This window comes from Mya arenaria, chromosome 6 (assembly GCF_026914265.1).
Source record: "Mya arenaria isolate MELC-2E11 chromosome 6, ASM2691426v1".
Taxonomy (NCBI): Eukaryota; Metazoa; Mollusca; class Bivalvia; order Myida; family Myidae; genus Mya; species Mya arenaria.
In genome coordinates this window covers 67834319-67849335 of record NC_069127.1, presented here as the reverse complement: position 1 = coordinate 67849335, position 15017 = coordinate 67834319, and the positions used below count along the sequence as shown (strand labels likewise).

Sequence of the window (15017 nt, the reverse complement as noted above, 5' to 3'; positions counted from 1 at the left end):
TGGCATTTAAAAGTTGATGATTTCTTCAAGTACTATTTCTATGCCAAATTATCAGCCAGCGATAGTGCTTGACGTGCTCTTAAACAATTTGATGTACTGTGTATCAACCATAAGCTAATGTTGACAGACAAAAAATGATCTTCATTGGTCAAGATTAGCTCTGAAAGCCAAGGTTAACCAAAACGTAAGTGATCAGGCAAATAAGAGGAAATATCATTTATACCGCTGCAAACTATGACAATAGGGCATGTAAGTCACGTCATGTGACCTCTGAGAATTAACGAGAGTTTGCACTTCCGGGTACAAACAAACTACAATATGGCGCTATCAATTTTGTACTGGTCGAGATACGTCGACGGTCATGTGAAGCTTACAAGAAAAAGTGAAGCAGCGGTAGAAAGCGGGAGAGTATAACGATTTTCCATCGATGAACTGAGAGTGATACAGGCAAATGTTCAGGCATCCATGAGAGATACGTCGTATTCTGTCCAGGTAAAAAAACATCATTTTGTGTATTACGCATTACTGTACAGTCAACAAAAAATCGATTCAATCCGGTTCATAGTGCCTGCTGCCTTGGTTAATATCCCGGAACTGTTACTTTCAAACAAAAATGTGTGGAGAACTACGTTTTAAATAATAACAAGTATTTATTGATGACTATAGTGATGTATTACATATCTTCTCTTCTGTCCGTCTTAGGGTTGAAAACGTTGAGTTTGTGGGTGAAGTACACCTGTCCATTCATGTATATATATGATTACCCTTATGCATCTATAAAATATTGTGTATTTATCAAATATTTACTTTTTTATTGTTCATCGACATATTTAAATATAGATGAAAACATATTTGACAGAGGACAGACAAAACCACTGGGGGCAGAACAAACTATTTGTAAGCTTTCCTATCCAATATATATATATCAAGAGTGAATGTATATAATCTCGCTCTCTCTCACTCTCTCTCTCTCTCTCTATGTATAAAAATTAATATACATATATATATATATATATATATATATATATATATATATATATATATATATATATATATATATATATATATATATATATGCTAGGAAAACTTAAAAAAAAGTTGCTTCTGCCCCCTGTGGACAAAACATGTATAATGTTGTACATGTATCCTAATGATTTATATTGTACTTGATGTTATGGTTGCAAAGCTCACTTAGACTTTATTTTTTGGTTTTCACTGTTTTCATTTAGTAATGCTAAATATATAGTATGTATTACATTTATAGTAGGCTCTTCTGTGTTTTTCCCCCAGATATTCCTAGAGCAAGAAAACAATGGTGCAGTGCAGTCTACACGTTGCCAATGCCCTATGGCTGAGTATAAATGCCATCATGTAGCAGCAGTCTTGTTGTTTGGGTAAATATTTTAATCACTTTTGTCCAGTTGTGATATATATTTTGAATATAATTAAATTTTTATCCGAAATATCCATATGTACACATAAAAAGCTCTTAACTTTCAATGATATTATTATTTGCTATAGCTGGGACAAATACAGATTATTTTACTCTAAGGCTATATGAACATTACTAATTGAGACTAAAAATACATTTTTACTGTTGAACGGAAATCATAGCAGTGATTTATCATTTTGATGTACAATAATATGTCTCCAATAGTAAAATAACTGCTTCTTAAATGTTGTTCAAATGTGGTCATCATTTGTACATTTGTTTGCAGGTACAAGAGAGCTAGCAAAACAGATATAAAATGCAGTTGGCTCAAACATCCGAAGTCAGCACCTCCAAAGACTACAGTTACAATGACTGACTTATATCCCCCAAGGCAACAAGAGTACAGGTAAAAATATTATAATTACATTATTAATATGAAATGCTAACATAAATTTTATTTATAAACTAGAACAATTAAGATTAAATACCACGATTTGCAGATACTGCCTGACCCATCAGTCATGTTTGGTATGATTTGAGCACGACTGGTAAAAAACTTGCCTAATTTACAACAGCAAAGAACCAAGTTGACAAAAAAAATCTTTGGTCTGGTAAAAGCTTTAAGTCTGGATCGATGTCTGTTGAACAATATTTTTATCCAGGGCTCTTAAGAGGACTGTCACAGCAGACGACAGATCATTTCTATATAACTGCCTAGGGCAGATAGGGCGTTTCACAGGTTGCGAAATTGTTGGAGTTAAATGTTGATTTTTGTTACTGTTTTACAGTTGGGATTGAATAATATGTCTGTTCATTGACGTTGTCATTTTTATTATTTACCATATTTTTATACTTTCATTTGTTTCTTCTGATAAAAAATGTTCTGCATTCAAAATATTTGGTCTGAACTTTGATAAAATTTTCTGAAATTGCAAATGACAAATTCTGAAATTGCAAATGACAAAATAATAATGTTTAGTATAATAATTAAATTAATATTGATAAACAAGGATCTTGTAAAATAATGATGTATACCTATTCACACGATTGTGCATTGTATGCATGTTATTTATGTAATAGTTAACTTTTGCAATTAATGAAATTTATTGTTTACTATCTACTTGTAGCTTTACACTGGATTCTGTTGGAGGAACCCAAGCCGCCACAACTTCCATTACCACTGATTGAAGATGTGTTAGTAAGCCCTGGGTACCTTTCATCACAAGATCCACGCACATATTTTAGGCGATCACTTGTTCTGTCCCAGGAGAAGATAACCCAGATAGCCTTCATGACAACCGGGCAGAGGGAAAACTCCCTTTGGGCAGCCGCCAGAAAGCTCCGATTCACTGCCTCCAACTTTGGACAAATAATTGCTGCTTCCAAACGCAATCGGTAAAGCTATGGATGATAAACTAAGCAATAGGTCTCTTGTAAAACTATCTTTATTATTATTTTTCCCTTTTATCCAAGCATTATGATAGCAATATACCTTTTATTCAGTTATATACAACTGTTAATAACATGTGTGATGTCACTTTAGTATGATAATGTATTTACAGATTATGTGCATCCCTGAAGAAACGGCTACTGAGCGCCTACAATCTTCAGAAGAGGGCGCCTATCAAGTGGGGAATAACTCATGAGAAAAATGGGTTAGATGCATATTGCAGAACTGGAGGGGTGACATTGGTACAAACTGGTAAATATTTTAAATGTCTTTTTTTCTGATTCATGAAAAATATCCAATGATACTTATTATTGAAAATGCTTAATGCTGAAAGGTACCATAAAGTTTTGTACATTTTAATGTGATTTGGTACCTAATGACACCAACCAGTTACTGCATGTTAATATATTACACAATGCACAAATGATAATGTGATATGAATATTTAATTTCAAAATTGGATTCAACTTAATCCGTGTTACAAAGCTCATGTCAATGTACATTTTAAGTTCCCACCACTTTTCTTTGACCTTCATGTATATTACATTTGTATTGAGATGAAAATGATTATAATACTGTTAATGGTGCTTGCTATATTCAAGAATCACTAGACTATGTATTATTGCCGAGAATGTTTGATTGTAAAGTATTGAAGTGAAATATTTGTAATTTGCTGATAAATAAACAAGTAGAGATTTAACTCTCTGTGTAATGCATCAACCTTGTTATCAAGAGGTTTGTGATTTGAGCCCCAGTATGGGTACATTCATTAATTGACCAGTGTCGTTAAACCATATTGTAGCTGATGACTGTTTACGTGTATCTAATATTGTACAGGCATTTGGCTTCATGAATCAGGCATCCTTGGGGCTTCACCTGACGGGTTTGTTCAAGGAGATTATTGTGGCCGCGTTCACCTCCAAGATAAGGAACAGCCAGTAATGTCACCAGACATCATCGAGGTGAAGTGCCCTTTTTCTGCCAAGGACATGACTATTACGGAGGCATGCCATTCAAACAAAGACTTCTACCTAGGTATTTTCACTCATTTTATTCTATAAGATGATTTTCAATATAAGTGCAAAATAATAATTTTATCTCTGGATTGTTGACACAGAAAAAGGTGGACATAAACTGTAAACACATATCACAAACTGTTAACTTGATTTATCTTATCGCTTGATGGAAGATGTTGATGCTGCTTGCTTATACCATTATGTTTCAGTTAACTATCAACTACTATTATTTATTTAACTTAAAGCTGCTCTGTCACAGATTGATTTTTTTGAATTATTTTAGTTTTGTCTTGGAATGAGCCAATTTTTGCATAAATGCCAGGAAACGAGTGATGTAAGACTGCTGCCAAAAGAGCTGATCGCATCTTTCATATTTACGTTTTCAAAATTAATGTACTTTGGCTAAAAGCATTAAAATTGCTCGAAGAGAAATGAAATTTTCGGCAGTTTTCGATCCAATTGAGATCTGTTCTATAGTGAGTTACCTCTTATGACTGAATTGAAGGCATTGATTCCAAAATCAGCTGATTCTGAGACCAAAATAGAGGTCAAAACTGTCAGTCTGTGAGAGTGCAGCTTTAAGTGATCATTTTAAATGAAAATGAAACAAGCATTTTTTGTTCATAAGACATGATCAAAAGACGACTTTGTTTTTTTCCAGACCTATCTCCAGATGGCAGGATGTGCTTGAAACGCTCACATGACTACTGGCACCAAATTCAGGGACAGCTTCATATTACTGGCATTCAGTGTTGTGATTTCGTTGTTTGGACAACGAAAGACATGCAAATTGTTAGAATATTAAAAGACAATTCTTGGGCAATTAATATGTCTTCTATGATTGATTTTTTACGTGTTGACATTTTCACCATCTCTTAAATGAAGATATACTTTATTGAGTTTATTTTCTTCATGAAAATGATGAATGTACTAATGTAATAGCTGACACTGAAAATGGACCATTGTCAGAGTTTGACACTGCCATTATAAAAGATAAGAGATTGAGTAGTGTGTATCACATTCAATGTTAACTATCAAACACTGCTTCAACAAACTTCTGTCATCTTTGAAAACTATTTTAAAGTTTGAAAATTTGTTAATTGAATCAATTATTTTAAACAAAAGGGAAGTCCTGCGATCATTACAGAAACTCTTTTTGTACAAAAAAGCCGGATCACATGGCGTATGCACAATTGACCTCAATTCTCGTTTTAAATTTGACCTTATGCACAGAAATTTGGTGTGTTATATTTGTTTGTCATAAATATAATACCGTTGTTTTAAATTTCATACAGGTGGTGTTTGATTATCATTAAAACAGTATTATATTGACGTAAATATGAAGGTATGTAAAATAGATACACAGAGCTCATATAATAGTACACGACATAATGTACCAAAAATGAAACAGATGGATCTTTAATCGATAATATGAACATGCACAGTCTTTCTTAATTTACAAAAGGTAACAATTAGCAAAGACAAAGATGATATATGAATGCTGAATTTTCTGAATCACTATATTTCCGCTTGACATTGCTTGCGTATACGACAAACCATACATAGACGCGTTCACACTTCTTGTTGATTACATTTGGTGAAACTAAATTGGCCTCTCGTATCAAAAAGCGTCTTGTACGCTTGTTGATTTGTCTCTATCCTTACATAAGCAAGGTGTAGACAGCGTCATTGAATTTAACTCAGATCCTTACAGAAAATCACACAATTTACATACAAAAAGAATGAACACAAAAAGTAAGTAAATAGTTAGAAAAAAAATGAACATGACAATCATATCAGAAAAAGTGTTTATATCAGATAAATGTCATTGAACGAAGGAAGTATAAGACTGTTTAATAATGCCTGACAAATTTAGGAGAATTTTGCATCCATAACTTTCTGGTTATACAAGATGAGTTTTAAATGTCGATATATATGAAACTGTAAACAGACATGTCGCCGTAGAATGAAAAGTGTATGATTTATACAAGTTAAAATTCCAAGATGCTATCATTGGTGTTGCCCAGTTTTCTAATCATGACATCTAATATCGTAGATATCGCCTCCCGATATTCGTGAGTTGTTCGTACATATCTGAATAAACAAACAATACAAACCATTTAAAAAAACAAACAATTAATGTGTAAGCCATATCAATCAAATATGTTTTATTACTTTAAAGGCAGCACGCACGAAAGTGTCTCATCTCTGCTGAGTACTTATATAAAACAAAAAGTTTACGTGTAAATGTTTCGCATATCATCAACTGTCAAGAAAACCTTGACGAACACCTTTCTCTCTCGTTACTCTGGTAAATAACATTCGGAACTCCTCGGCCATTTTTATCGAAAACAACCTCGGATGTATGCCGGTAAATCAGCAGAAGTAGTTCGTAAAATTTATATTTAAATCATTAATTGAATGAAGTGTTTTAGCTTGATTGATCTAGGTTTAAATTGATTGCCAGTGAAGTATAATTGCGAACATAATTAAGATTCCCAAAACTTAAGTCATTAAGTTTAACCGCTAACTTAAATTTCACGCGATCTACTTGCAGCGGTCCTAAACATACCGAGTTCTGAGTATGTATACCGTCGATATACATTCGAGGTTGTTTACGATGAAAATGGCCGAGGATTTCTGAGTGGGGTTAATAAAACTGGCACAACTCCAGTTCCGAACCTGTCGGTGGAGTATCAAATTAACGAACATATCCCCGTTATATCAATATAACCACAAAAAATACACCAGGGTTTCAACTGGCCTATTTCATACTTTGTCTTTCCTAAACGGTAAAAAAATAAAATGATTATAATCGAGTAGATTTTTCAAGTGCATGCGCAGTGGTTTTACTGAACCTTTTAGCCAGAGTGACCCAAGTTGGTACCGCTAAAACGGTAGAAGTGCTAGCCTAAACAGGAGGACATTTTCCCTATTTCACAGACTACGTTTAATTGGGTGCATTTGTACAAAAGTAGAAATCAATGTAATCATGCGCAGACAGACCCACGATAAGCATGTCGTAGGTAAGTTTATTCCAAGTATAAATATTATCAATGGCAAATTGTTTAAGACATTTTTTTGGAAACGAGTGTATTAAAATAACATAAAACATTCGTGTGACAGCTGATGATTGACTGAATAGAAAGATAAAAAGTTAATTTAAGATAATTTATGCTTGCTTTTGTTAAACTTCATGGCATTATAAGCTGCTAACAGGCGACCAAAGACGATTGATCACGATTCACTGAATCATTTTTTCACTGTTTTAGTAAAATCGAAGAAAATTATCTACGATAAGCTAGGGATCAGCAAATTTTTACTTCGCTTTCTGCTGCGATGCTTGAGACATTAATGTATCAGCAATGTAAACAGACATTCGTGGGTTCGCAGCATCGCTGTGTCATACCGAAGAGATAGATTCCGATCGTCGAATGTCGTAACATACGTCATTATCGGGGCATTTCAAACGAATTGTCAAAATACACATGAAAGGCATCGTGAATGCGCCTCGACATATTCGATTAGTTCAAACAATTTGTGAGCCATACCAAACATATGGACAGCGCAAGATCGCGACATATTTGCTTTGTTCTACATAGATATTTTAAATCCAGCCCAACTGTCCCGAAACCTTAATCAACAAGACACCACTCAACACGATATAAGCAGTATCTCGTACATGCGTGCAATGTGTGTAACTTAAAGTGGTTAACTTACGTTCATCCGCATCTTCATAATTTCTATCCGAGGTTATACAAGCCTTCAGACACTCGTGGATAAAGATGAACTGGTCCTGGATATAAAATTTGGCATTGTAAGATATGGTCTCATTTAAAATAACCCTAACAGTCACGTACAATAAACTGGACACACTTTTTAATAATGGGCATTCAAATTAATTGCACATCCATAGCTTAATAATTATCAGTCTGTACCATGTAAACTGCACCTTAGGTTCCTCATATGTAACTTGAGCTTGAATACGCACAGGAAGTGGTGACTAAACATACACAAACCTTCACTTACCTCAGCTTTGACCAAGTTGCCACAGATGTTCCACCACTAATAGTTTAGACAAAACAATCACATTCGTTCACTTACCTCAGCCTTGCCAACGTTGCCACAGATGTTCCACCACTAAAAGTTTAGACAAAACAATCACATTTGTTCACTTACCTCAGCCTTGACCAAGTTGCCTCAGATGTTCCACCACTAAAAGTTTAGACAAAACAATCACATTTGTTCACTTACCTCAGCCTTGACCAAGTTGCCACAGATGTTCCACCACTAAAAGTTTAGACAAAACAATCACATTTGTTCACTTACCTCAGCCTTGACCAAGTTGCCTCAGATGTTCCACCACAAAAAGTTTAGACAAAACAATCACATTCGTTCACTCACCTCAGTTTGGATCAAGTTGCCACAGATGTTCCACCACTAATAGTTTGGACAAAACAATCACATTTGTTCACTTACCTCAGCCTTGACCAAGTTGCCTCAGATGTTCCACCACTAATAGTTTGGACAAAACAATCACATTCGTTCACTTACCTCAGCCTTGACCAAGTTGTCTCAGATGTTCCACCACTAATAGTTTAGACAAAACAAGCACACTCGTTCACTCACCTCAATTATGACCAAGTTGCCTCAGATGTTCCACCACGAAAGGTTTAGACAAAACAAGCACATTCGTTCACTCACCTCAATTATGACCAAGATGCCTCAGATGTTCCACCACGAAAGGTTTAGACAAAACAAGCACACTCGTTCACTCACCTCAATTATGACCAAGATGCCTCAGATGTTCCACCACGAAAGGTTTAGACAAAACAAGCACACTCGTTCACTCACCTCAATTATGACCAAGATGCCTCAGATGTTCTACCACGAAAGGTTTAGACAAAACAAGCACACTCGTTCACTCACCTCAATTATGACCAAGATGCCTCAGATGTTCCACCACGAAAGGTTTAGACAAAACAAGCACACTCGTTCACTCACCTCAATTATGACCAAGTTGTCTCAGATGTTCCACCACTAATAGTTTAGACAAAACAAGCACACTCGTTCACTCACCTCAATTATGACCAAGTTGCCTCAGATGTTCCACCACGAAAGGTTTAGACAAAACAAGCACACTCGTTCACTCACCTCAATTATGACCAAGTTGCCTCAGATGTTCCACCACGAAAGGTTTAGACAAAACAAGCACATTCGTTCACTCACCTCAATTATGACCAAGATGCCTCAGATGTTCCACCACGAAAGGTTTAGACAAAACAAGCACACTCGTTCACTCACCTCAATTATGACCAAGATGCCTCAGATGTTCCACCACGAAAGGTTTAGACAAAACAAGCACATTCGTTCACTCACCTCAATTATGACCAAGTTGCCTCAGATGTTCCACCACGAAAGGTTTAGACAAAACAAGCACACTCGTTCACTCACCTCAATTATGACCAAGTTGCCTCAGATGTTCCACCACGAAAGGTTTAGACAAAACAAGCACACTCGTTCACTCACCTCAATTATGACCAAGATGCCTCAGATGTTCCACCACGAAAGGTTTAGACAAAACAAGCACACTCATTCACTCACCTCAATTATGACCAAGATGCCTCAGATGTTCCACCACGAAAGGTTTAGACAAAACAAGCACACTCGTTCACTCACCTCAATTATGACCAAGTTGCCTCAGATGTTCCACCACGAAAGGTTTAGACAAAACAAGCACATTCGTTCACTCACCTCAGTTTGGACCATGTTAACTCAAAAGTTCCACCACGGAGAGTATATACAGAACAAGCACATAACTTACACGACTCAGTTTGGACCACGTTACCCCAGTTGCTTCACCAAGGGAGGTATGGCCCAAAACAAGCCTATGCATTAGCCCACATCAAACCATGTTGCATTGGTCTAAGTGAATAGACAGACTAATCACGTAAACCCACCTCAGTTTGGACCATGTTGCAACGATGGTTCTTCATATCAAGCACGAATTTGTATACGTCTATGTCGTCATGGTGACGTATGTGCTGCAGTAGGTGGTCCACAACGATAAACGTCCCCGTCCGACCTACACCAGCGCTACATTTAAGAGTTATAGATCGGAATTATATGACTCTTAATAAAAATGTGAATGTTGAATTTTAGAATATATATTTCAACTTTACACTTGTGTTTGACCAATGAAAAACTGTTTTCGAAGGTGACAATGGTTAAATAATGATAATGTACCAATAACATGATCGCCATAAGGAAGATCATTATTTAAAAAAAACTGCAATATTTAGAACAAAAAAAAACAACAAAACAAAATAAGCTATACACTGAATCATGTTTTGGGGAAGTCATGCATAATGTCGGTAGTGAGGGTTGAAGAACGTAATGATCTTTGAGAAAGATCGTGCAGATAAATGCACCTCAGAAGCATAAACAGGAAATTGACACTTTTAATATACAATCCCAGCCCACCTGCAGTGCACAACCATTGGCCCCCTGTGCCTTGTGCCACGTTGACGCTTATTGTGATCTTTCACCGCCTCCACAAACTCCAGGAGCATTTCCGGAAACTCAGGGCAGCCCATATCTGGCCACTTCAGATAAGCAAACTGACAGACAGAACGCCGTTCCCCGTTCTGAAAGAAGAGCAAACGCGTTGTTGACAAGCGGGGAAACAAAGCAACCGTATATGCACTGCAATTATAATTTAAATGTTCATATTTCAATAACGAATGATACAATTGTAGGCTGCTCAACCGAAGTCATTCGTGCTTTCTGGCAAAAACTTGTATCGATGCATTTTTCAACTAAACCAGGTTATACAGCATGCCAATAAAACCAATTAAGATGGTGTTGGTTAGGAAAAATGGGAGAGCTATACGCGATTAAACATTTTCTTTAATTTCCAGTTTAAATTAATTCCGTGTAATAACAAAATTCCCCAAGAGTGCCGCTACGGACCCGAAGTCAGGCCATTAAAGGTCATAGAAGCGCATTAACTTCCTTCTTTTACTTATCGGTCAATTGTACAGTTTTTGTTTTAGTAGCTTGTAGTACTTTATATAGTACGTTTATATCAAATTTACTTGTTTAATGACATCATCTGAATATCTAATAAATTGAAAATATTTTTATTCAGGTCAAGTCAAGACAAATTTAGCAACATGCAAACGTCCATCCAAATAAATTATTATTTTTTTAAAGTTCACAGAAGTCGTTTATCATAATTATTGTGAGGCTCCTATAAAAATCAAGTTCGAAAACAAACGTATCACAGCTGAAACATAGTTCTTCAAATGGTGAATCCAAGAACTCACTAATTTTATTTCGAAGATTCTGAGCATGTAGTCGGAGAGGTTGGACTCTGATGCCACTGAGACAAGCATGTCCCCGTAATACACCGGCTTCTTCACATCCGGCCAGTACTTGCCACACTTGATCTGCAATAACACGAATATTTAGATCTATTTTACTAATGCAAACATTAAATCGTCAAGGCACCACGCTCATACATATAACAAAAAAGTGCTTAGAATGGTAGTTTTGATTATGCTTTTAAAGCAGCAAAGGGCAGATGATTTTATAAACAGAAAAAATAATGAGTTAGTGATACTCTTCTTTTGTATTGTAAATGTGATAACATAATGAGTGCTTGTGTGAGTGGAAAGAGAATTGCCAAATAAGGCGCCAAAATTTAAACAATACTAATATTTTCTGTTGTTTTGTTCATTTTTTAAAGATTGTATGACTTAATGATTATTACTTAATGATCAACGAGAAAGAAAGAATTGATTTAAATAAATAAATATAGTATGTTTTTAAAGAAAACTGAGGTAGCTACCTTTTATTTCTTCCATGTGTTTGAAGTGGTGTAACGTTATCTTATTGTGAAATTTAATTTATTACATTAGCCAATGGGCAGAAAATATTTTTGTTTACCGAAATATGTTTAAGCATTGTTGAATGAAACATGTATACAAAATAATTCCTGTGATTGTACTGAATATATGTAAAATTAACCACTGAATAGCAGTTTTCTGTCCTTTATTCAAATTAATGTGTTGTGATTATTTTTAGCCTCTGTCGGTATATGTTATTTTCGATTTAAAGGAGCACATTGACACATCATACGGCAACTTTGTGTAAATTTGTTACTCTTCCGTTTTCCACAAGCTTCGTCAGCATAACAATCGTGTCCACATTTTGCTCCCACACCATTTGCCAGAAATCGTCGAAGGTCGCCTGCATCGGACCCTGGGTGGCAATATACTCGCGTGGGGATGTGTAGCCCTATGATTAATTACAGTCATATGAAAATTCTTTCGAGTATAAGTTTAACCTCACTTCATAAACATACCAATATATAATGTAATTAATCCATATGAAATCAGGCGTCACGTACCGGAATGTAATTGGCATTTATATAGTCAGATCCCCCAACATTGTCTGACGCTCGAAGTTTTACTCGCGAGTGGTCGTCTAAAAGTAAAACAATAGAACACTCAGGCCCCTATTTCTAATGAAGTCTTAAGCATTTTAAGGCCAGTAGTTTTTTTAATGTAGACAAATTACATACTTAAAAAAAAAAAAAATTTATCGATATTATCATACAGATAATTTTCTTTAAATGCCTCAGAACTCTTCAATATAATACTATTACACAAATTATACAAAACCAAAAATGGTTTCATTAGGATGATAAGTTATATGTAACGATATAAAATTTAAGAAACTTGGGCTTAGGACAAGCACAGTAGTCTTAATAAATCCGAGGCCCTCTTTACAGACTCAAGTTTTAAGAACTAACAAATACATAACAAGAGACATGTCGCTACTACACAGTTAACATTAAAAACATATCAAAATATCGTCATAAGTTAGTGTAACGGTAACTGTATGGTATGACCAGTGAAAACGTAGAAAAAGTAGGACCTCTTTTGGGGTTCGGGCTTATTTGCAGTCTCCCAAACCCACATTTGCCCCGACATTAATCAATTAAAGCAAATCTAAAATAATACATAAGTTATAGCCGCGTGATTTAAAAATAGTATTATACAATCATATCAATCATGACTTACATATCTAAATCAATAGTTAAGGAAAACCTAAAACTAAAACTTCAGAGAGTGACATACTTACATGGAATACTGTTTGTGTATCGATTTTTCGCTCGGCAGTTCCGAGATTTAGCAACTGTACAAGGGTGTTTAGGGCTCGGTTCCTTAATATTCTAGTTACATATGAAACAAAGGTGTTGTAAAAACAATATGCATAACAATAAGTGTCCTGGTAATCCTAAAAATTGGCACCTTGTGCTTTATATGTTTGGAAAAAGTAACTATACGCAAACCAGACGCTTGTAGTAGATATTTATGTTCTAACGATAATTTAAACAAGCAAATTCGTTGAATTGATATCCTCCGCCTGATCAGGCAAAGACGATAATATCAAACTTAAGTGTTGGTGAAAAATTCCAACATACACATGAACAAAGCCTGATCAAACAATGCGATTATTTGGTTCTTCAAAGATAACATCAAAGGGAACATTCTGACCATTGTTTGAACAAAGCCTTACAAATCAATGGCAATATTGTTTTCTGAACATGAGTTTTCAAAGATTTGACCTTCTGTCCTAGTTTTTGACCTCATCTGACCAAGTTTCAAATTAGTCAATGATTTCATGAAGTAAATTAATTTGATCACGTTTCATAAATATTGAATCAGATATATTTCCTTTGGTATACAGGCATGCTTTTTCTACTATTCTACCCCATGTGCCCCACCTTTACATACAATGATACTTCATATAGGATAAACTACTGTCCAAGTTTGAACATTATCCGACAAATCATTGCCATGATATGGTTCAAGACAAAATACATGCGCCTAATATTAATTTGATCTTGTGACCTAGTTATAAACCAATGTGATCCTGTTTAAAACTCAGTGAGATTTTATGAAGGGTAACCTTCAGTCCCAGTTTAAAAAAAAATATCTTTCAAATTATAACCATGAAATTGTCTCAGACAAAACCACATAGTTTTTAATGATAACTCATGACTCAGTTTTAATTGTCTAAGAGTATATCTAGGGAAACAATCTGATTAAGGCTGAAGACGAGTGGACTAAAAATAATGCCCTTAGTGTGTTGGAAAAGTTAAAATATAATCTAACCGATCCCTTCCATGATACGATTTCGATTACATAGGCGCAGACACAAGCTATTAAGTTTGACCAAGTGACCTAATTTATTTTATCGCAAGCCTTAAATTGAACCAAAACCAATGCCTGTAGTGTCGTCCAACGATGTTTTAAGATTTGACATACATTTTGACCCAATGTGACCCACTTTTACAAGAATTCGAGATTGCATAATTGGTAACGATCTGATCAATTTTGAACATTACCCGAACAAGTCCTACTAAGTATTGTTTCGGACAGAAAACTATCAGGGCCGATGGAATTTCAGACCAGCAACGCTAAACGATATCCCTTTCCTTAAACTATCGGCTCGGCAATGGATAATTAATATCGATTAATAAGACTATTTGGAACAGTACTTCTATTAAATGGTTGATTCAAGGCAAACTCATAGAAAGTCTAATGTTTGTAATTTAGAGTCTCGTATGAATATTATATTCGAATTTGCAGTGTGCAACATGATAAATGTTTGTTATTCAAATAGAGGATGGTGTAAAAGCAACCTTGTAAGCATCAGCAAAGAGAAGATCACTGTACTTGTGCATTTCTTCAACAAAGGCTCGAAACTCAGTCAGTTTTACCGGACCTTGTCTGAAACGAGAGACTCATTGACAGTCTTCTCAATTATAAGTATCAACACAGCCATTTCGGTCTTAAGTCGATACTTTGCTCGACATAAAATACTGTTGTAGTTCAATAAATAAACAGTGCATTAGTGAAACATCTGTATAAATCAAAGTTACCGACTCTAGTCCAAAACATTCTATTGTGTGACTTAAATTCATTCATTTTAAATGTTGAACGAGTTTGATCAAAATGAATATCTGATCAAGAATTTTATCGGGTAAACTAGTACAATACAAATTCTAAAACGAATGTCTACATTAAGAAGCAAAATAATCGCAA

General features: G+C 35.2%; 1 protein-coding gene and 1 pseudogene across 1 annotated transcript; one reads left to right on the top strand and one right to left on the bottom strand.

The window, feature by feature from the left end:
- The first annotated feature begins 285 nt into the window (after nt 1-285).
- LOC128237990 (uncharacterized) lies at nt 286-4776 on the top strand (annotated as a pseudogene).
- A 1113-nt stretch (nt 4777-5889) lies between these two features.
- Nucleotides 5890-14900, bottom strand: LOC128237989 (receptor-type tyrosine-protein phosphatase O-like). The gene is made up of 10 exons (XM_052953564.1): nt 14872-14900; nt 14615-14702; nt 13048-13138; nt 12311-12387; nt 12064-12198; nt 11226-11348; nt 10381-10544; nt 9858-9993; nt 7618-7693; nt 5890-5991 (listed from the first exon to the last, which is right to left on the bottom strand). The coding sequence occupies exons 1-10, from the start codon at nt 14898-14900 to the stop codon at nt 5942-5944; spliced, it is 969 nt and encodes a 322-aa protein (XP_052809524.1). The 3' UTR covers nt 5890-5941.
- Between the last annotated feature and the right edge of the window lie 117 nt (nt 14901-15017).

Coding starts and splice junctions, on each gene's coding strand:
- LOC128237989 (XM_052953564.1), bottom strand. CDS start 14,900: ATGAATGAATTTAAGTCACACAATAGAAT. Junction 13,139..14,614: donor TCTTTGCTGATGCTTACAAG/GTTGCTTTTACA, acceptor ATATGTAACTAG/AATATTAAGGAACCGAGCCC. Junction 12,199..12,310: donor TAAATGCCAATTACATTCCG/GTACGTGACGCC, acceptor AATTAATCATAG/GGCTACACATCCCCACGCGA.